A 24040-nucleotide genomic window follows, 5' to 3' on the forward strand; every position below is an offset into this window, starting at 1 on the left:
GATTTCTGAATAATTCGTTACTGTACCAGACGATGAGCTGGTGCTCTGCCTCACCATCAGGTTCTCTGCTACCAGCACGGAGCACCAGCTGATTTACAGATTTTTTTTCTCAGAGCAGAGCTATTACAACTTGGTTCCCTATAGATTTGTGCCCCCCATGTTATATACAGACAAACACCGTCCTGCCACCAAGGTAACCCTACATCCATCAAATAACTGAGAAGTGGAAACACACACGGTGCTTTTGTAATGGCCCACATACTGATGTGGTCGAAGGGAAACCGAACAGGACAGGTAATGAGCTCTCGAGTTCATGCTGCAGCTCCCTCGCGTACTGGTAACTGACTTCCATGCCTTCTCAACCTCCAGTACACTTGTAGGCACACGTGCATCTCCGTGATGTCCAAATCAGTGCAGCGAATGACCAGCCAGAGGTTTGAGTCATGCGAGTGGAAGGGGTGGCAGTGGGAGAAGTGAGCAGCGAGCGATGAGCACCACGCGGCCGGGCCCCATCTCCCTCAGCCAGAAGACAATTTGTTTTTGTACATCACATGTACCTGCTTTCCACAGCGGTGAAACAAGGGAACTGACCTGCACTAATTCATCTTAATCCTGTTTTTCCTCTTTGTTTCTCAGCCTCAGGTGGTCGGGATTTTTTTTTTCACAGACTTAGTTTTGCTTGAGCGCTAACTCTGTAGTAATTGGAGTAATCAGATTTGTTCTACAAAAACGCCTTACAATCCGTTGGCCCACTTGGCGAGCAGTACCAAACCCACCACTACAGCACAATAACAAGCTTCTCCAAAGGCAGCCCTGACTTAGTTTGACAGCAGATAGCTCCCGATAGCTGCTCACATGCATACGGTGCTTCCTGAAGCCTCCAGGCGTTTCGTCCCCAGCCCCGCTGAGCTGCGGCGTAACAAGCCCCTTACCCCGCACCGCTGTTCTTTCAGCCTACTGAAAATCAAGCGCAAGTGAGCCAATAAAAACAGGTCTAAGTTTCAGGCTTCACACAATATGATACATCTTCAGCTTCTGAAGACAAAATGCCCTAGCACGAAAAGAAAAGCAATTTTAAAAATGCAATGCATGTTAAAACACTAAGTAACAACACTGTTTGTGAGAACCTCCTCGTGCAGTCAGTGTGCATGCACTCGTGCTGGGTTTTTAGAGCCTGCTTAGATGCACAAATATTATTAAAGACCACAGTCTGTTCATACCCCATACCCCAGCGGCAGCTTAGTTTAACTCCTTCTCTCTGCTTGCTTTGATTGTTTGTATAGTTTTGTACCGCTTTAGCTTCTTACTCTGTGTACGGTGCCTACATGGCACGAAGCAGTAAATCCAGAGAAAATGGGGTGGGAACGACTGCCACCATCAGCTACGGTTGTCCTAATCCCCAAGAGAGTCAAAAAAAAACGCACAGAGAACTTTGAAAGGGTGAAGGAAAAACCATGAAAGCAACAGCTAAATTGAGAAGCCAATGCACCGGGGAATTTCCACGCTGCGGGCTCCATGCCTGCAGACCTTTCAAAAACAACTCGCTGGAGTCGGCCTGCTAAGCAGATTATAACAGATAAAGGCTGCTGAGAAATAATAGAAATGAAGCCTAAATTCTGCACACTCTGGTGCACCCCCGGTCGCTCTGGGCCTTCGGACAGGGTACCAAGCCTCACGCCGTGTGCCACGTGCAGCCGAGGAGAACGCGGCCCAGGCGGGAGGGAGCAGGCGACGTCGCGAGCGCACAGTGGCAAATATTTGCCATAGTGGCAAAAATATTTGCCACAGTAGCAAAAAGAAAATAGTACAGGGAAAAGAGACATCTTCCTGCTTATTTTTCCCCAGGGTTTCTTGATTTTCATAAGACACCCAGATGAGAGATTCTGCTCATCCTTTCTGAGCTGGTTCATGGGTTACACTCACCATATCCATCTCTAAAGGACTTTTGTACTGAATTGACAAGCTAAGACCAACTGTAAAACTACAGTGTTGTCGAGAATTTCGGAAGGGAAGGGAAGGGAAGGGAAGGGAAGGGAAGGGAAGGGAAGGGAAGGGAAGGGAAGGGAAGGGAAGGGAAGGGAAGGGAAGGGAAGGGAAGGGAAGGGAAGGGAAGGGAAGGGAAGGGAAGGGAAGGGAAGGGAAGGGAAGGGAAGGGAAGGGAAGGGAAGGGAAGGGAAGGGAAGGGAAGGGAAGGGAAGGGAAGGGAAGGGAAGGGAAGGGAAGGGAAGGGAAGGGAAGGGAAGGGAAGGGAAGGGAAGGGAAGGGAAGGGAAGGGAAGGGAAGGGAAGGGAAGGGAAGGGAAGGGAAGGGAAGGGAAGGGAAGGGAAGGGAAGGGAAGGGAAGGGAAGGGAAGGGAAGGGAAGGGAAGGGAAGGGAAGGGAAGGGAAGGGAAGGGAAGGGAAGGGAAGGGAAGGGAAGGGAAGGGAAGGGAAAAAAAAATGTTTTTTTCTAAGTATGGTCAAAAGCATACATCAAGCCAAGTCTAAACACACAAGAAACCATCTTCTCTGACTTGATTTAGTCTTAAGAGTTTAAAATTCAAAACATTGTCTTTTACCAGATTGTTGTTACTGTTTTTAAATCTGGCCTGTATTTGATGAGCCACTTTACAAGGAGAAAGGCAGAAATGTCCGTGCCAGCTCATAAGAAAACACACTTAAAACAAAAAATGTTTACCCAGCAAGGGATAACTGTGTTTTCGGTTTTAATGGGATACCACTGAAACAGCACTTTTCCCTCCCATCAAATCCTACACAGTGCAGTGATGAGGACACTTGAGGAGCTTAAGATCAAGCTTAAACTATGTCTCGAATAGTGGAAATGGGGTCGGTCTCTGAACTAAAAAATGTTTCTCTATAAAACAAAATTAATGCTTTCATTAAAAAGTAAAGCCCACATAAGTATAAGATCTCAGCACTAGTTCATTATTTCCTACTTTTGTTGCATAACTTTTTTTAATTTCCATTACTTGTATTTTTATGTTTCATCTCTTGACCTAGTTTATAACATGTAAGAAAATTATATTGTCACTGTTTGCTCAGCGTACACCCCTGTCTGATTTAATCACCTTCTGCAAAACAAACCAAGGAAGACTATTATGAAAGACAGCAGGATCCAGTCACCTGGAGCTTGAAAACTAATAGGGAACAGTAAACATAACCTACTTAGAAGGGATACAGAAACAAGCACTACTCAGAGTGATTACATTTATCTTGTCTCCATACCTTTATTTTAATTAAAAAGAAAATACTTTTAATTAAAAAGAAAATACTCCTGGAAAGTCTCCTCAACCTTTCCAAAACATTCACATGTTACATTACCTGTTTAAAAACAGAACTGTAGAACTCATTTAAATGATTTTTTACTAGGACTGATGACTTCTTCTAGCTTGCTAAATGCAGTTTAAAGAGCTGGCAGATTTACTACCAATCTATTAAGGACAGCTGGTAAAGCTGTCCCACTAAACTTGCCAAGAACATAAAGGTTTTTGCTGAACAGGATACCTTCCCCAGCAAATCACATTGCTTTCCGAATCTTATACCTGAAGTTGGCATAAGGCCTCCAGTTTGGGGCTACAGCATGCACTGGGGACCACCACGTGCACTGTAAGTTGAACTGAGAAGGCAAAGAGCTGTTCACTGTTTCAGCTACATCTTGCTAAAAACTGCTATTAATTTGTTTTCTCCTTGCACAGTAAAAAACAAAGACTCTTAGCAAACAATCTTGCCTCATTATTTCACTGCAGATTTGCAAACATTCTTTGCCACATGGGAAAAAATGAATTTCCTGTGCATAAATAACATTTGCATTGCATTTCTTACAAAGAAGCGAACGGGTGATTTGAGAGAAACCAGACTAAGCAATCTGCATCTTCTCAAAACAAGGACAGAAAAGGTCTACTTGTATTTATTCCCTCACATCTACAGGCATCTCCAAGTGCCAGGAAGTTCTCCACAGCTCTCCAGACTTCGACAGACAGACCTCACGAGTTTTATACAGTCGCGTTGTACCTGAGCAGAGATGCCATTTTGCTTCCTCTCCTTCCCCTGCTTTCCCACCTCGCCCAGCTCCAGCACGTTCCATACACAATATGCCACACACCGCTCCCAAACATGCTGTGGTAAACGCAGAATTGATGTGCGAGGCCATGAGACTGCATTGTGTGACGGAGAGTTAACATCACGCCTACGGCTGTGCGGGGACGTTAGCATGGCCCACACCAACACACTGCTTTCATTTAACACACAACCACTGAAACCAGAAGCAGCTCCAGAACACAAATCCAGGCTTTTGTTGTTGCTGTGCACCACACGGACGTCATATTGTTCCCACTCTCTGCTCCAGATTAACCATTTTTCAACACGGAGAGTGACGAAAGGAAGAAGGAAAAGACGAGACTTGTCGCAGGCTCAGACCCTACAGTCCGTAGCTGGAAACCAACTTCAACAAGTGTATTTATCCTAAGTCTTCAGGAAAGTGTTGTGATTGCACTGTCTTGGAGGAGAACAAAATGACTTTGCAGGAAGGCATGAAGGCAAAAAGGGCCTTCTGCAACTTTAGGAAAGAGCAGCCCCAGTGAACGTTAGCTGAAGATCTCAAACAGTCATTGCTTCATTTTAGGAATGAAACTAAAAAGGGCTGTGGTTTAACAACGTGCGTTACCTCAAGAAGTGTAAGCATGGTACCCTAACATTCCCCCAAAATAACTTCCAGGAGGAAGGCCCAGGAACGAACTGTGTTCAGTCTCTGCCTGCCATACCTCACGTTTGAGTGAAAGAGTCCTGAGACTCCCCCAGAGCAGAAAGGCCTCGGAGCCCCGCAGAGGCCAGGGAGCCAGTCAGTCCCGCAGCTGCAGCAGCATCTCCCGAAGCACCAGAGCAGCTCACATGCACCCTTTTTGCTGACTGTAAAGAAACTTTAGGTACACAGAGTACATAAACTCTATGTACAGAGTGAGAACAGGTCATTGTAACATCCGATGAAACCTCTCAAAACAGTACAGAGCATGGAAGGAAAGAAGATAGAGGACAATTACTAGCACATGCACCAAAAAACAAGTGGATTTACGACAGAGAACATGGGTGAGAAAGGCATCAGGAGCCACTACTAGTGCTCAATTTGGGTTATTCTCTCTGTACAGCTTCAGAGTTACAATTACAGACAAATGAGCTCTAAATGCAAGGGAGAAAAGTGCTATTTTGTGTAAGCTTTGCACTGACATATTCTTATCTTCCCAAAAATGAAAATACAACAATGATGACACAGAGGGGTACAGTGTTTCTAAGAGAATCATTTAAGTCTCTGAAAATAATACTGATCAACACAGTAATCGTCTTGGCTCCTCTGGGAATTTCCTTGTCAATTTAATATTGATTCATTCAAACACTTTGTGGTCTTGCCGTTCTCCAGGAATGTGTTACATATTTAACACATACTATTTTTCCTTGGAAGCTGGTATTATTCACAAAAAAGATACACTATTTTGTTGTCTTTTAATGCCTTGTTATTCTATGACAGCATTTCTCACTTCTTAAAAGTTACAAAAAAAGCCTACAGACTTTACTTGTCAATTAATTTCACTGAGAACATTTTTCCTCTGTTACTTGAGAATTTATAAAAAGAAATGGCATTTCTATATAAATCTGCAGTTCAACAAGAGTCAATGTCGTCACTTTGCCACATGACAGAACGAAGCATCTGACTGCAGATGCTTTGTATCCTCAATTTGCAAGGCTGAATATTTGTTTCTTTTTTCTATTCAGAGATATAACCTGCCAGGAAAGCACCAAGAACACAGCACTAACAAAATCATATTCTGCCAAGAGTGACTGCTTATTAGCCAGCAGTTATACACAAACTTAACAAGCTGAGGGAAAAAAACAAATACAAAAAAATCAGCCTTGTTCAACTCCAGGACTAGTCAAGTACTCTAGCAGTGTCTAGACACAGAGCATGATACATTTTCAGTGCTCTATCAAAGGCAGCACTTTTTACATAATTACTGAGCATATCACAAAACAAAAACCACAAGCAGTTATCTGTGATGGTTGATCTTTAAAACAGGATCTTAAACTCCTACCAGCCTCTTTCCTACAGCAGCTATTTATTCTCTAAATAATACTTGACCAAAAGAGTTGGAATTGTTAAATCGTTGCAATTGTTAATTCTGTTAAAAAGTGTCAGAATCGTTTCTGCAGGATAGGCAGTGGAGGCCTCTATGCATTGACTCCAAAAGTCAGTTCTTAAGAATAACGTTCCCCAGAAGAAATCACCAAGAGCCAGGATGCCCTCACTTAGCAGTAGTAATCCAACTTCCCAAATTATGTGGAAAGTTCTTTACCCAAACAACTGCAGTCAGTGTTTGCACTGTACTTAAGTCTCATCTGAGACATTACCTGTGATGTGATCAATTCATACCGTGACTTTTTTCACGATACCTACCCACAGCCATGTAGCTGCCCCACGAAGGAAGTTCAGTAGCATCTTTGTGAGGGAATTCTGATAATGGCCATAAAATGCAGTCCACTTCAGCAGGTTCTCAACGAGGCTTGCACTTCTGCATACTAGGTAGTTGACCATGAAATCAAATCATCAAGCACACAATCAAAATACTTAAGCAAGCATCATCTCCAAGCATTTGTCAAGGATGTAGGTGAATTTCAGACCAGCAAGGAGTCTGTGATGCCAATATGCTGCCTACGAATAAGAGGCCAAACAACCTCACAGGGGAACCATCTGCCTCATTTACTTACTCACTTTACTTAACCTAAGGCAATTAATAGTTTGTTGGCACACCAAGACGAGCCCCTGGGATTAGAAAAGTGAGCCTGGGAGACACTTACTGGTCAGACACGGCGGTGTGTGTGTGAGGAATCAGGTGCCACATCACAGTCAGCACTTACATCCCTAATCCTTGTTTTCCTCCTCTTGCAGGCATCTCAGCAGTGTATAGGTGCAATCTATTTTCCTACTGAAAATTCTGAATCCTGGAGGCTTTCCTCTGCTGCCTGAGAAAAATGGACCACCACGCTTATTTCTCTTAAAGACAACTAGAAACAGAGCCGCATGCTCCGGGGGGACCCCAGATTCAGTCAGATCCTGCCCCACGACAGCCTTCCACAAACAGGGCTGCTCACACCCCCCTTCTCCCAAAGGCTTTCCTCAGCAATGCCAAAATTACACAGCTGCCAACTTCCAAAGCTGGGCCTTCGAGAACAAAATGACCCACAGGGTTTGCACGCCCGGCTGGAGTCTGTTCCGAGAGACCTTGCAGCCGGTCCTGAGCGAAGTGAAAGATCTGCCTTTCGGGCATGGCTTACGAGATAAAGTCACAACAAGGAAGGACCGACAGGAGATGAAGAGCAGCGGGGAGGAAAAAAAAAAAAAAGAAAAAAGAAAAAAAGCCCCCGCTCAGAGCCCAAGCGGGTCCCCACACACACCTGGAGCCCGCCCCCGCCCCGCCCCGCCCCGCCCAGCCCTCATAAAGCGCCGCGCCGGCGGCAGCGCCCGCAGCCCGGCTCGGCTCGGCTCGGCCCGGTTCTGCACGGCTCGGCCGGGCCCAGCACAGCCCGGTTCTGCTCGGCTCGGCACGATGGAGACGGGCGGGTGCCGGATGAGCGGCGCGGAGCCGGGCGGCCCGGCCGTGATCACGCTGGAGGAGCTGGACGGCATGGCGGAGGAGAGCCCCGACTCGGCGTACCACAGCAACGGCAGCAGCCTGGAGGAGGAGGCGGCCGAGCGGATGGAGGACGAGGAGCAGGAGCGGCTGCTCAGCTACTGGCAGAGCGTGGGCAGGGGGCACCAGGTGGACGTGCCCCGCGGTAAGAGCCGGCCGGGGGAGGGGGGGGGTAAAGGGGTGGCTCTGCACCCCCCCCTGCGGCCATCCCACAGATAGGGGCGGTTTGGGGCTTTATGCTGGAAGTGGAAGGCTGCAGGGAGTAAACAAATATCGGGATTGACCCTGCCTTTTGACAGTAAGCCTCCCCGGCTTATCTTATTAAGAAGTGGCTTATTTTCAATTTGGAGAAGGACGGGAGAATCCAAAAGGCTGTAGCAGGTCCTGTTGCTCACAGCAAGCAGCGGAGGGTAAGGGCAGGCTCACCGCAGTCAGGACCGCGACGCCTCAGTGCTGCCCGTGTTCTGAGCGGCACAGATGCTGAGGAGCTCTGCCTCTCCTAAATCCTCCGCACGGAGGATGAAAAGTACAAAAGCCCTGCACAGACTGCCTCAGGCACTGTCTAAATGAATTCCCTGATCCTTAAACTCCTCCTAGATTCCAACACAGCAGAAAGGGAACAGCCTCACTTTCTGCCTCCTTTACAAGCCACATCTGGAAGTCCCACTTTATCTTTCTAATGCCTTCACAAGGAAGACCAATGACCCTTTGGGTACTAAGAGGAGGCCCAGCAAGCTCAGTCTGAACAGCGTTCACTGACTTGCCTCCATGGGGGTGTCTGAATGTGCAGCACCAGACACAGTCCTGCCGCTCCAACACTTGCTCCTGGTCACAGCATCAAGTCCGGCAGCCTCCTGCCCTGCAGGGGCACAAAGAAAGGGAGTGGGTGACAAGAGAGGGTCCCTGTCTAAGGCATTAAAATCAAGGCCTGAACACACAGATGTGAAATGCTCCCTTATGAGGAGCTCCGTATAGAAGGAACAAGATTCCTTCCTACAAAATGATGTAGAAGTGTCAATGCCTTCTTTCACTAAGATCTATTATGCAGGAGATCAGGTTTGGCAAATCTGTCAAAAGTAGTGTTTTACCACATTGTGGTTGCAATATAATAAAAGGCTTCCTTTGTAGTGTTAGGGTAGGTGTTACAAAAATCAAAATGCAAGACTTCCCTCAGTGAAGTCAAGATATGTCAAGAGAGGATTGCACCTCAACTAGAAGTAAGAGCTCATCAGCTCTGGATCTATTTACGATCTATTTACAGTGTAGGTTAACCTAATATCCATGTGTTAGTAATCAGTCAGCCTCGGACATCCACAGAGGAAATGCAGATGACATCCTGGGAGGAGAATTCCTTCGTTTCACCAGGGAGCACGCAGGATCTCATGACCAGTGTGCCCCATCCAAGCAGCTGCTGGCACTGGAGTCCTGCTGCAGGAAAGCACAAGAGCTTTACTTGGCTGTTTGCTGCCACAGTGCTAGCTGTGCACACAGAGCGTTTGAGATCCCAACAACAGCTTGCGTATTTCCTATAGTCTAGTGGAAAAGTCTGTGAAGTCAGGGCAATGCCCCGCTATGACAATAGTTCTGGGCTGCCACAAGCTTTGACACCTGTCTTGCTCTATGGGGACAATATGCCTCTCAAAAATGATACCTTGCTACTAGGTTTTGTTAGTACCTTTCAAGAGTAACAGGAGCACTACGAGTCTTCTAAAAACAACAGATTTAGTGAGATTCGAACACTTCTATGACTGGCATAGCGATTTATCACAATTAACAAGACTGTAATCCTGTAAGCTGACTGTCTGGCCAGCAGCAAACCTTGCAACCAAAAGGTAAACAAAAACTGAAAGTATAGGATGGTGTAATCTAACCTTCTTGGCTTGAGAACTCCATGTTACCTACCTACGCTCAGCAGAAGCAGAAGTCATACTTCAGTAGTTACTTTAAATTTCTCATTAATAATTTCAATACAAGATTAACAAGCAAGCTTGGGAAGGTTGCTACTCATCAAAACCATCCACTTGCTAAAGCATAGTTTCCAAAAGGTGCCCAGTGTACAAAGCAGCACGCTCTGAGGTCAAGTACCTTGGACCCACACCAAAATCTAGGTCTTGAATTGCACATGACTTTGCCATTGGTTCAAATATGCTTCCCTTGCTGAGGTTACAGCACGTAAGGGGTAGCATGGCTCTGTTGGTACAGAGGCTGCAGGATGGTTAGAGCCAGGACAGGACTGTGCTGTGGCTGGGCTGTCCCGGCCACGCAGCCTCCCCCACCTCGTGCATAGCCTCACAAACCTGCTTGTGAGCAGCTCCAAGGTGCGTGGCACGGGTCTCGTGCTTCTTTTCAGCATGAAGACTGGTTCCTTGCGGCACAAAGGCTGCCTCCTAAACTCAGAAGCCTGGTGTGCATGCACACTGTTTGAGGGCACAGCTGACGAGTTCATCCCACTTCAGTGACACAGCAGGTCTGATCAGACACAAATTAAGTTGTGCAACACTTCAAATACTGTTCAATCTTGCTGCTATGTACAAGTCTTGTCAAGCGTGCATTATCTATGTAGATTTATTTGTAAAGATTTGCCTCTTTCATAATACCTACTCATAGGCAGGTATACAAATATTTCAAAACTGAAATTTACAATTAGTAGTTTTTAAAATTTAATTAAAGTAAGCCTTTACCTAGATATACTGCTACAACTCATTATCATCTTGCCTCATTTTTTCACACCAGTATTTAAGTTTGCGAGTTTGGACTGACAGAGGGTATGTACATCAAGCAACTCACTTGCTTTGAGCTGTATAATCTAAATATTGTGCAGGCTAAAACATTTATTATCCATGGTATACTGCCATGCCTGACAGGCAGAGATTCATGCACTGAAGAATAAAATTCCAGAACTCTCCTTTGCATTAACATGGGGAAAAAAATATCTGACCACATTTATCAGCAAAGGGATCAAAATAGAGCTAACATTTCTAGAGCCTTAAAATGTTTCCAAATTCCTCGGTACTCTGGAAGTTCAGTGCTGGAAATCTCATCTACTGTTTTTCTCCTAGCATCCGAAGAGATCAATTGTAAATGTCATTACTTATATTTTAAATTTATTTCCCAGTGACATTTAAAAAAAAAGCTTAAAATTAACTGAAGTGTATCTTTCTACCCTTTATTAAAAGGATCTTTACTATTCCAAATAGTCTTAAAGCTAAACCCCCTGCACTGGATGCCAGGAGATGTAGGTTTGATTCCCAGCTCAGCTACAGATTTACGAGTGACCTAGGCTAAGTTAATTCTCCTGCATCTTAATTCTCTCCTCTCAAAGATGAATAATACTGTTCCCTCCCTCCCCCCATCATCCTGTCTTTTCTGCTTAAGACTTTGAGGCGCTTGAAACACAGAAGAGAAGGGATCTTATTTCAGCTGAAATATACAGTCCTTTGGAACATGTCTGATACACAGCATGAAGTGGCATGGCAGAAATTCACAAACATTTTCAAACACTGTACAGAAAAATCAAGTTTCTAAACCTCCATCACAGTGCACAAATGCTTGCATTACTTCAAGTTTGACATGCAAGGGACCAGCTATTTTGGAAGAGAGGTTCTCTATTGCTAGGACTAGCCTTATAACCAGAGTTTCTAAGCCTTTCTGCTAGAAGCCAACTTCTAGGCGGGCTTTTTGTATGAACTACGGTTAGAGCAGTTGTTGAGGCAACCGTAGTTGCATCTACACCTAATCCAACTGTATTTAAACTAGAAAAGCATGGGAGAACAGGAGTACAAGAATATGCTAGTACTGAATAGGCAAGTATAATACACTTCCTCCTTCTATCCCCTTGAGCTTGGCTGGGAAGCGTGATGATTGCTGCAGACTGGGCCGTTACTTATGTCTGCATCTGGAAATCAGGAATAGGTTCACTATAGGATCTCTTACAAAACGTGAGAATCATTCAAAGAGCTGCGGCACGTTTCAGTTACATCTCTGTACTGAGCATGCTTAGAGCTCTTCAACACTATCTTGTATTAACGCTCCCTTCACATCATCTGCTGCCAGAACGCCAGAGCTCAGATCAGAAGCGATGGCATTAGACCGTACTTTGGGTCCTTCTTGGTGAAAAGGGCGAACATGAAGAGCATGCAAAACACAGTGTCCCTGTTAGTCAAATATACTTGGTATGTTCTGTTTAACCTTTACTAGTGCTTTATGGTAAGGACTCATTTGAGAACATTAAACCCTGGTGTTTCTTTCAGTCAGGTGTAATGTCATCTGATATAAAGAACACAAACTATGAAGCTAGCTTTGCTCTGCTCCCACCTTGTGAAGTTGTTTCATTTTTGCAAGATTGTTCGGTCAACAGTCTTCTGCCCCTTCCAAACTTAAACAGAAACTTTCATCTAATGTGCCTGGCATCTAATCAGAGACAGCCCATACGGATAAAAATTCTGCACCAGAAAGAAATAGTGTCAAGATAACACACAAAAAAGATCTTTTCTATTTGCTTTGTTAAAATCACATCCCCTCAAGATACATTTTTTCACTGAAGTACGCATTGAGGAATTGTTTACTCACCTTATACTTCTTTAACTTAATAGGACACTCTTCTTCCCCCTCATTTATAGTTTCAGCATTTTTAATGGAAGTATAAACATCTACTTACACTAATACACAACTACATGATAATTTAGGGTGTAAGGAGCCTCTGGAGCTCTGCAGTCTAACTCCTTGTTAAAAGCAGAGCTAGTTTCCAAGTTAGGCTTCTACCTGTCAGCTTTGAAGTCGCTCGGGGCCTCATCAAGCTGACACTTTCCCAAGGACAGAGGCCCCTCAACATCTTGGGCCCCTGTCCTGGTGTTTGATCACTGGCACTTGAAATACCTCATCAGAATTTTCCACGGCAATTCAGGTCGCAACTCGGTCCATTTCACATGGCAACTTGGTCTCTCTCTCTCTCTCTCTCCATATGTATATATATATACACACACACGCTTCTGTGAGGTGGTGGAGAGCACACCTCCGCCTCCCCCTCTCCATCCGGAGCCCATCGGGTTCCCTCAGCACCCTTCCCTGCCGCGTTCTCCCCTCATCATCTCGGAGGCCCTCTGCTGAATTACCTCAAGTTCCTCACTGTCATTCCTGTACCACGAAGCCCCAGACCAGGTCCTGCGGGTGAAAGGCAGCCCCAGGAGCCACCTCCCTCACCCTGCTGCCCGCTCCTTGGCCAGCACCCCCGGGGCCTTTGCTGAGAAGTCTCCTTCAGACACTACAAACGGGAGGTCACGGTCTCTTCTTAATGAAATCAGTTGTTTGCCTTCTATTTTTAAAGTTGTTCTGCCCTGTGAAGTCTTACTAGAAGGGCTCGCATTTAAAAAGAAAAGGCATCGCTGGGTAAATGTAAAGACGCAGAGCTTCAGTGTGCACACAGAGGCCGGAGCATCCACGAGCAGCACTGCAACGTGCGTAGCACCAAAGGCTGGGGCTAACTATCAGACGAAATGTCTTTTGGAAGTGACAGCTTCCACAGCAGTACTTCCTTGAACCTGTGAGCAAGAGCAGCCGACGCAATTTACTTCTTCATGTGGATACACATGAATCCGGCGTTGGAAGGGATGCCAGAACTGGCAGTACTCCTGCACAGAGCCGCACAAGTGGGCATCGACAAAAGCCCTTTCAAGAGACGCACGTATAATTGGAATATAGAGGGGGTGGGAGAGCAAGACCTGTTCTGAACAGTACAGAGACCAAAGCCAGTCAGCCATGCCTGCTAATATTGAAAAGCAAACTAAACTTGTTAAAAGCACACAGTCCACAGAAGTTTAACTAAGAGAAAGCAGAATGAAACATTTCATTCCTGTTTCTACAGCTTCACAGCTAACTTGGAAATGCGTTATTTTATTGTAGACATGGCAGAGCCAATTCAGCAGCTGACTAGAAATAACAGTCCCCAGGAGAGACAGACCATCCCGTTTACTCTGATCCAGCGCAAAGAAAAGGTACCGATGTCCTTCCTGTTTCAGCTTCTAACCGTGTTTTCAGTATTCATACCTAGATTTCAAAGCTGTGTTCCTTTATAAAAGTAATTCATCCACCTATAGTACTAAAAATCCTAAGTGGATATACCCCTTATAGCTGGATAACTGCATTTCTTTTTTAACATCTCACTGTTTTTTTCATGTATCTGAAGTTTTCTATTTTTGTAAGCTAGAAACTAGCAGGAATGTCAGAAGACAGTCAAGAATGGCAGTCCTGGTGACATTTTTGAATTAATTTAACAAAACCCCCTCATATTTTGACACTTGAAATAAAACCCCATTTTCTTCATCTAAACCAATGCACTTTTTTTTTTTTTTTTACAATCATGTTCATTCAACCTTAGGAAAGAGTACTTGGAGGAGATTATTATCTGAATTTAAAACCAAAGTTGTAGCTTTGTATCATGGGTCATTACAAAGAGAACATCAATTTGCAAATCCATCTCATAGAAACCATCTTATCCTCTAATAAAACCTTCAATGTCCAGCAAATTTTTTTACAGTTCAGGAAGTTTGTACACAGGTATCTAACCTTACATAAATGACAAAGAAATCTTTACTAACCATGTAGGAAGATTTCCATCCCATTTGTTTTAAACAGATCCATATAATTCAGGTTTATAAATATCACTATTTGATTGAGTGTATTTCATCTGAACAGTTTGGGACTCCTAACTATTGTTGTAATTAAATGCTCAAAAGCAGTTTCTCAGTAGTGTTGTAGTAACTAAATATTTAATATTGCAAGGTCAAAAGTTATCAGTTCCTTATTTTGAAGGAGAACTACCTGTAGGTCTGCTGAAATAGATTTTGGTCCAAGATCATTAGTATATTCCCCCTGGATTTATATGAGAAAGGACTGACATTTACGTGTTCCTTTCAGAATAACTTCACTGACAGTTGAAAAAAGATGCAGTTTTTATTTTATTCATGTAAGATGCATTCATTGCATTGGTTTTGTTTATCTACTTCTTATATGCCAACTTGGACCTTGAAACAAACTGCACGTGAACTAAGTAGCAAAGCAAACACTTAAGGTATAGCTGACGCTGAGAGTTAAAATAACTTCTCGTGCTTGCTATTCTCCTGTTCATAAAGAAATCAACTTCTGTAGGTGCATGTTCTAATCAAAGTACTGAATATTGTATGACTTTTGTTTGCTTGTGGTATTTGTTTTTTTTTTTCTTTTTTTTTTAATTTAACTTAAAACACAAAATTATTATCTGATTGTGTTTGCAGCTTGGAGACCTGCTTTATGAAAAACGTCAGTATGGAAAAGCCAAGTGGGCTTGTATAAAAATGAAAGAAAAACAGTATGAACAGAGCATTTGTCTTGGATTCATGAAGCTTATGAGGTACATTTGTGAGCAGAATTCCTCAGGTAATTAGTACCACAATTCTTCATTACAGTGAAAACATTACATTTATGCACTAGCCCCTCCTAATTAGGAGGATACTTTTATTAGCTGTTTCTGTCTGTATCACCATCTTCCTGTAATATGGCCTTTCCAGTATAATCTAAACTAAATGCTGTTCCCTCTACATACATGCTAGAAGGGAACGTCTGAAGGTACATGATCACTGAACTGACTTCCAGGGGCATCCTGACCACTGCAACTGCTTGGAAACTGGCTCTGGCTATTTTTGTAGACTGTCGGCTATGAATAAGGCTTTTGCTACAGCATTCAGTGGTGTAGTTGTCACAGAAGTGCCTCAGTCAGCTATTCACAGTTTAACGCCGAGAGCCCGTAGTATTACACTTGCCTCATGTTAGCTCATGGTACTCAACTTGTGCGTGTCTGAATGGACACCAAAAATTGGTGTGGTTGAAGAGTATTTTCCACAAACATAATCCCATTTTAACTCAAGAACACTAAAAGGATAGCAAATCCACCATGTCCTTGATAGCTTTTCATTTTTACCATTCTCCAGATGATTAAGAAGTACTTATAATAGCCAATGTTTTGTTCTGTAATACCACATGCTGTAATCAAGCCAAGACTTAATTTCCTTTCCAAGAAACTAAAAACATTCTCTTAAAAGTTTTCCCTTAATCAGGTGTTCCCCCCCACCCCCAAATTCTGTTAACATTTTAAATATTGTTTAAAAGTTATTTTGGCTGCAGAACAGCAGTTTTGTTTTCAAACCATATACAGAAGCAGATTTCTCACTCCTAATAATCACTGCGATCTGCACAGTCAAAACCACAAGCTTTATTTACTGCACAAATAAAGCAACACGTTTGTTAACAGTAAATCCTAAATGAATTCACAATGCAGCCCCCTTGTCCTGCCTACATTCTTTGCTCCCAAATATTTAAAACGTGAGACAAGGGCAGTTCACAAAAACACAACCCTCTTAAGGTGGAGGTAAGAAGTTACGTCAAACCATTCGCCATACGTAGAGACAGGAGAGCTTGACAACTACCACATTTTAGACACACATGCAAACATATTTGCACACAGAGGTTTTATATATGTATGTATACACGTACATGCAGACAGATACATACAAATTACAAGGCACAATAAAATGTTGCTTCCTACTTGGAATACAGAAATCCATTTTCTGAAGTATGCTGAATTCCTTCTAATAATGACAAATCTTTCTTCTCAGTGGTACTCACTTTATATAATTCAGTATGAGTTCAGAAATCAAGTACGGTATGAAGACCTCCTTTTGCACTTTCTAAAAGTCACATTTGTCTCCTCAGGGCTGTACCTGGGGATAACAATACCCATTGTGACCATAGTACACACGAATGAATCTCAGTCGGAGATGACGCAGTCGGTGACGGTAGCGTACTACCTGCCTGAAGTGCTGCAGGACCAGCCACCTCATCCCTTTGACTCTGACATAATCATTGAAGAATGGCCGTCTACTATTGTTTATAGTAGGTAAGAAACATTTTCATTTTTTTCTAGTAAAAACGTAAAAAGAAGCAGTTTTCAGCGTAGGCATGATGCATATATTAAACCAACCTCTAAAACCTAACAAACTCAAAACCTGATTTTCAGTACCTGTTGAAAGCTGCCTGCTTTATGAAACTAGGGTATTCAGAAAATAATGCACATGTAAATATAAGATACAACAGCATCTCAAAACACACTATATTCTGTATCGCTGGCAACAAACTATCTAACACGTCACTGAAAATGCTGACTTCAGAACAAACTGTTACCTGTTTGAGACCAACCACAGTCAGGTAGTGCCATTTGTGAATCATGACTGAGCTTAGAACAGAAGGCACACCTAGGCTCGGGAAAAACTGGATTTTAAAAAGAACTTGATATGAAGTTGATTGTTACAGGAGCTTCAGAGGAATCACCAATGAAGACTCTATCATGAGAGAAATAAACCTGTTGGCGGAAATTCTGGAGAGCCCAGAGTTATGTTTGCAGGATACGTTCATCATTGCAGGATATACAAACCCAGCTGCTGCTAATCGACACAATGAGATCTGGTTCCTCCAGAGACCGTAGCCGCCCGTTTCTGATGCTTGTCTGTTACAAGAATCAGCTCTGATTTACTGGCAGAATTTTACATGTGAATTGTGTGAGACTAGATGTCAAACTCCTGAGGAAATACAAAAACGTGGCTTTTAGCCAGCTTAGCGAGGCAATCACTCCAACTTAATAAGCAAACAGAGCTAACGTGAAACCAGTTCTAAATAATTCTTGCGGAGATTTTAGCACTATAAAAATGAGAAAGATTAGTTCACCTTATCTTCCCCCTTTCCCCCCAAGATAAGGGACGCAGAGCCCTTTCCCCTCACCCACTTATTAGCATCTCTGATCTGCTGGGGCTTGGGACTGTCCTAATGGATGTCCTGCAGCCCCTGTCCTGGCTTGCTCTGGGCACCTAGGGCTGCACCAGCTACAAAAAGGCACTGCTGGAGCTTTCGATGGGACACGCATTAAAACCAATTCACACGTGCAGACTATGCTTCAGAAAAAATAATGTTCAGGTCTTTATTTCTGAAGAGAATTACCAGATTTAGACCACTGGGATTAAACCAAGGATCAAGACGAGGCCAATACTGACCGGTTTTGTTCTTATCTCTGGTGGAGCAGAGATTCCCAATGCTTAATGCATTACCTCACCAAGCACTCAACCAAAGTACTTTAGACCTTGAGAAGAGACCAAGGCAGCAGGACAGTGCTTAGGCTCACTGACCTTTTGGTAGAAGAGTTACAGCTCACCTTAATCACCCACTCGCAGTAATCCCACGACTAAATGTGTCAGTCCCAAATAGAAAGCGGTTAATTTCAGCTCCAGCTTTCTGAACACTTATCTTAAATCTTTACTTCGACAGCAGTGTTTTTAACATTCAGCAATCTGTTCGCTACTTTTTACATTCTTACAGCAGTGCTACACTGCCGAAGTTAGAAATGCTACCAGTATTTCACGAAGCACAGAACCACACAAACTAAACATACAGCCCCTGACGCTCACCTGGCCCGGCCCTCTGCCGGAAGGGCCTCGTGCAGCCCGGCGTACAGCACCTCCTGGGACGAGGATCCCCCAGCCCCTCTGGGCCCTGTTCCAGTATTTGACCACCCTCACTGTGAGAATTTCTCTTCCTAATTCCTAACTTCCCGTGCTGCAGCTTGTTTCTTTGCCTCTACCCACGTGGTGATTCTCGGAGCAGCCTGCCCACGCAGCGTGCTGGGACTCGAAGCCCAGCCCGCGCAGCTCTGACGCCCCGGCTCTGAGCAGCACGCAGGCTTTGCTACGTACCACAGTTAGGGAGCACCCAACGCACTTTAGAGTCGAGTTAGCCAACAGGTTTGCCCCCAGAAATCCCTTCCATGTCTCCCCTTAGAGATACGATAGTAGAGTTTAATCTTAATCTCAGTAAATGACTTTTTGTATAAAATTTAATGGCGTATATCCCCAGAGTCATGTATCAACTACAATGTTCAGGCTTTAAGTTGAGCTTTTGTGTTCTCCAGTTGCAACACACAACAACCAGAGCCGCTGTCTGGGCGCTTACGGTAGCGTTAATTGGCAAACAGAGGGCATTTATGCAGTGCTGCTGAATAAACGTACAGGCCCCAAGACCTTTAAGCCTCCTGTTTCCGCAGGGCTCTGTGCACAGCACTGACTTTTCGTTAACCCAGGACCGTGCAGCAGGGTCCTGGGGGGCGGCTGGGAGCTGCTGATCGCCCTTCAGCGTGACCACGGTGCCCTCCGGTGGCTGCTGCCTGCAGAGACGGGGGAGATGCAAGTGGGGGAAATACAGAAAGAGAGAAAAGCCTTACTTTGAACCGACAGTGCTGGGGAACCTCACCCCCTTCTCAATCTCTGGTTTCCCCAGCTATTCGGACAGCCTGCCCCAGCACAGCCAGGTGTATTGCCACAAACAGACTGTGCTTAGAGGGAGTGGGAGGGCGGGGGCAGCTGGAGGGGCAAAACCTCAAAAAAGCCGTGGGTTTGGGGTCCTCCTCGTTCCAGCCAGAGAGCTACCGAGCCCGGAGTGTTCCCCAAGCTGCCAGGTGACAGTACTGCCAGGTGACAGTACGAGTGCTTGTGCCAGGGGCCGCCCCAGCTGGAGGCACTGTGTGCTGAGCCAGGTTAAATGCACATCCAAGCATCTCTTACCCAACAGGACGAGGTGGTGAAGATGCCTCTCGTATCTTTTACTGCTCTCAGCTTGTTCAAGGTACAGGATCACAACCAGGGGGTAAAAATCCGACTTGCTTTTCAATATGTGGAATTGTGTCCTGTTTCAGTACCCCTAACGTTAGGGACCAGCTAGAGTAGGCATTTTAGCTTTGCCTTTTATTGTTAACATCTTGCATTGTTGGAACTGCCAGCCAGTATTAAAGTGGAAGATAAAAAAATAATGGAAAATAAGAAAAACTTTTCTAAAGCCGACTTGCATTGAAGGTCCAGAGAAGCATTAATTGTCAGGTTTTGTTTTGCCCACTCCTCCCTTCCCCCCTCCCCCCCAATTTTTATATAGGGGCAAATAAAAACAGATTCTCAACTCTCACAAGATTTAATATCAAATGAAAGAGGCTTCTGCAATTTGATTGCTTTTGCTGGTTATAGAAATTATTTTAGTACAAATGTAAAACATCTACTGGAAGCAGTTCAATTCTCTCACCAGAAAGTATCAGTTTTTAAATGTAAAATTATGTACAAAGTCTATTGAAAAAGTGTTTGCTATATGGCATGTCTCTTTCCATAGAGAATCTTCACCTAAATACTTCTGCAGCTCAGTTACTTGTGGGTTTGTAATAGAAACACGCTTGTTACTAAAGCATAAACCCAAGGTATTTCTCGGAATGTGCTGATACCCTAACCACAGCAAGCGCTCAGTGTTGTTTTATGTGAAACTGTGAATTCCAGATAGTGCTTATTTTGGCTTACGTTAGGCTGCTTCTGCTGCTGAGAAAGAACCAATTAATCTGAAGTTTGAGGATACACTTTATGGCTGTGGAACACGACCAGCTTCTGCAAACAGCCCTCACCAAGTACTGCGTTTTGTCATTGACACAATAAAGTTTGCCTAATAGTTACGCCCATGAATGCCAAGGAAATGTTACAGTTACTAAAAGAGATCATTTTAGAAAGTTTGAAAACCTGATGTCAAACATAATTACCTAACTCCTGTTATTGGAATAGGTATTTTATTACCCACCTGTGGCTCTGCTTTGTAAGCCATTAATTAAAGGATTTCCATTTTTAATTTGAAGTATTTGATTTCTACTATTCAAAAGAGATAATAAAACAGAACTCAAACATACCTTGGAAGATTAAATGCTATAGCCTTAACAGATAAACATTGTCCTGCATACCGTGTATTTTTCAAACAAGCATTAGTGCCTAAAAAGTTTATTCCAGCTATTGTGATACTCAGGTCCTTGCTTATTGTATGTATGCAAATATAAGCATAAATATAATTTTTCTGGCATTGCTGAGTTGTGCAGCTTTACACTGCCCTTTATTTTCACTTAAATGTTGTCTTGTTTACTGTTGCTGTTTGTCAAAATTAAAGATAATGATTTTATTGTGCAAAGAGTATACTTGGGTTTCACTTTTTGTATCATATAAAAAATTATTTCTATTTGTTAACATTTACTTCAGAATTCTGTGTTTTGTGATCTCTTTATTTCTGTTTTTCCTCTGAATGGAAACAACATTAGTCCGAAGGTACTGTTCTGATCTCACAGAAGACATTTAAGCCCTGAATTTGCCTCGGTTGCTGTAAGACCCAAAAGACTTAAATAACCCTCACAAAACATACATCTTTGAAACAAACACACAAAAAGCCCATACACCTGGAGCTACGCATCTATATGCTGTAGCCAGCAGTCTGCTGGCGAGCTCATTCCCCATTGCGGAAGCCACCTGCAGCTGCCTTTTGTAAACACCCAGCGTCGCCTCCCGCCTCCCACGGCTCGGGGTAGGAGCGGTTTCAGGACCAGCTGCAGAGCAGCAGCACTAACGCAGCGTAACGTACCTATGTGGGGTCTCCTCCTAAATCCTGACGCCGTTCAGAACGGACTCCACAACCAACTCTTTTGGGGGGCTAAAAGGACCACACAACCGACACGTACTTGTCGCACCTCGGGGGCTGCCCTCACAGGATCTGATCTCGAGGTGCTGGGGAGCCAAAGCGCAGGGACCACCTCAGGGACGTGGCTGAGGCCCTCGGCCTCCCGCAGGTTACTGGGGCCGCCCGAGGCCCGGCCCTCCTGAGGCCTGGCAGCCGGCGCTGCTCTGGAAGGAGGCTGCAGGAGAGCCACCGCCGTCCTTCTGCCACCCCCGGCCTTCCGCTGCCTGGGCCAGCGCTGTGCGTGCCAGAGGTCCCTTCTCATCAGAGCACCAATACAAGGGCAAACAGCAGATCAAAGAGAGGAAATGGAAACCACCGAAGCCACGCTGACAGCCATCGATCGATTGAAGTCAGCGAAGGTCTGTCTGTACTCCTCAGTTACCCCAGATCAGCCAAACCCATGTTTATTGCAGCTTACATCTAAAGCCAAACACCTCAAACTACGCCACTGAGACCAACGCGAGCATCCATATTCATTCACAAATCTATCTTAAAGTTCCTTCTAGCCTGTCACTGGAACTTCTTCAGTTAAACACACTCCCATGCCATTTGTTTGAAAACAGCAGATCTAAAAAAGCCAACTTAATTTAGGAAATCAACGTGCAAATTTGCCTTTCATGGTCTTCACTACAGCAAAATCATTAAACTTTAACCAAAAACATACTCTAAGGCCAACAGTTGGATATCAACTAACTCCATTTATTTTTATGTCTCTTACTAAAAAGCAAACATACATTTTGAACTCATCAAAATGGTATCTTATATAATACTATTTGCCTACTGCTGCCCTGTATTTGGATATTACCTACTGGTTAAGAACAGACAAACAAGATGTTCTGTATTTCCCACCGCCAGCTGCTCTCCCCCCAAACTTCCCCACCAAAAAACAAAAACAAATAAGCCCACACAAGGGGAATGAAGCACACTTACAGATGGGTTGAAGCTCTAAAGACCATTGTTAATCAGATAAAATGTTTGAGTCGATATACAACTTTCATAAGGCTGGCAATAACCTAGCCAACACAAGCATGGCTCTTCTTACCCTCCCAATAAATACTAAATTCCAGCCAAAGTAAGAAGCCCTCAGTTCATGTCTCATGCCAATTTGCAAGGACCCCTGAAGGAGGATGAGAAAACTAATTCAGAGCTGCTTAGGCTGTTGCAAGCTAACAGGTGTCAGTGGTGCAAAGCGAAGCAGCAGCTATTGTAGTTGACATTACAGACAAAGTTAACTACATAGGAAGTTATTACTGTTATAAGTTACTGCTAGTCTAGGCAGCGATGTTCAAATCAGAAGGTGGGTGTGTATATATACGTATACACACACACATACACACACACATAAATGGACAGTGTCACTGAATGTATGTGTAACGATAAAGAAATGAAACAACTCACCTGGATGTAGGCATTCTGAACTTCTACCAGTTCTTCACCAAGTGGAACGACGATTTTTTCCACTTGTCGCTCATGAGAATAAGGTTGAATTTCCGGAGAATCTTCAGTACATAGCTCTATCTGAGCAATGAGCAAGTTGGAGATAACCTGCTGCACGGCCTGTTTGACAACCCACAAAAAAGGACCATATTGCTTGTTAACACGCCAATGATGAAATGAACGTCACAGAAAAGTAACTATTTTAACATATTTTATGTAACATATTTTAACAGCCCCTGAATATAATACGAAGGAAAACGTACTTAGTATCTACGAATGAAAAACTGAAGACTCTCCACTTAAAGATCTTAAGTAGCATACAAAGAACCAACGCAGTGAGCTCATGAATGCAAAACTGCACGAGGGCTGCAGCGACAGAACTCTCCCTTCAGGCCTGGGCACTGCCAGGAAGCCAACGCACTAATAATGCTGCAACAGCTGAGACCTCCAGCAGCTACGGGACACGGCAGGGTGGCCATGGCACCAAGTCGACACACCATGGGCACCGTGACAGAGCCACAGCCCCTGCCACACACCACCCCACAAGAGGAACACGCACTTTAGGTCATGCTGATCAGCACAAAGAGAGGCTTAGAATACTTGAGTTTAAAATGGGTTTCTCCATTTACCTTCTCTTTAACAATAAGCTTCACGAGCACTACACAACTCTCTTGACAAAAGTAAAGCCTAATATCTTGAAAAGCTCCATAAAATAATTAAACAACATCGCTTTTCCTTAAACTGAATTTGGACGTCCATCTGCCTTGGACTGAAAATCTCAGCTGTACTTCTATCTACCCAATAAACTACACTGAATAGAATACAAAAGCCATTTTGCATTAAGAGTGTGCTCTTTTTGGTTCAGGTAGGTCTGTATTCTCAAAAAAAAATTACTTCCTTTGAGAAAGGACAGGAAATAAATAGTATAGAGTCTATAGCAGCAAAAAGGCAAACACTGAGCAACTAACGGATTGTGAAGTGACTCAGTTTTTACCTGGAATTCTCCTAGACTTCAATATCCTGCACAGTATTCCAACTGTTATCAGTTCTACGGAAACTGTATTATTCAACCCATGAAAGTAATTTCACTTGCCTTCGTGTCACTGCCTGGTGTAGCACTGAGGGCCAAGATCCGAAACTGATTTGTGTATTTGCTTAGTTCCTTGACAACCTAGGAATTGGTATATTTCATGTTAGCATTCTTAAAGATTACTTGCTTATACAAAGTATGCTGACAAAAATACCTACTACATAGAAAAAGCTCAACAAAGCATCCTAAAAAGAATATTTCTAAACTCAAATGGAAGCCAGAAGGTGTTCAGTTTATAAAGA

The 24040-nt window shown here is 43.9% G+C and overlaps 2 protein-coding genes across 2 annotated transcripts in view; one reads left to right on the forward strand and one right to left on the reverse strand.

Moving 5' to 3' along the window:
- The window catches only part of FANCM (FA complementation group M), a 57868-nt gene extending 51351 nt beyond the window's left edge, over nt 1-6517 (reverse strand). Inside the window, exon 1 of the mRNA XM_066998784.1 lies at nt 6442-6517. Coding sequence (XP_066854885.1) covers nt 6442-6483 — 42 coding nt within the window. The 5' untranslated portion in view covers nt 6484-6517. The remainder of the gene's footprint in view (nt 1-6441) is intronic.
- A 1000-nt stretch (nt 6518-7517) lies between these two features.
- LOC106047770 (heme-binding protein 2-like) lies at nt 7518-20736 on the forward strand. Its single transcript, XM_048066030.2, has 5 exons — nt 7518-7820; nt 13574-13665; nt 14944-15085; nt 16418-16601; nt 17015-20736. Exons 1-5 carry the CDS (start codon nt 7592-7594, stop codon nt 17184-17186), a joined length of 819 nt encoding a protein of 272 aa, XP_047921987.1. The 5' UTR covers nt 7518-7591; the 3' UTR covers nt 17187-20736.
- Nucleotides 20737-24040: the final 3304 nt, after the last annotated feature.

The sequence above is a fragment of the Anser cygnoides genome, chromosome 5 (assembly GCF_040182565.1).
Source record: "Anser cygnoides isolate HZ-2024a breed goose chromosome 5, Taihu_goose_T2T_genome, whole genome shotgun sequence".
Taxonomy (NCBI): domain Eukaryota; kingdom Metazoa; phylum Chordata; class Aves; order Anseriformes; family Anatidae; genus Anser; species Anser cygnoides.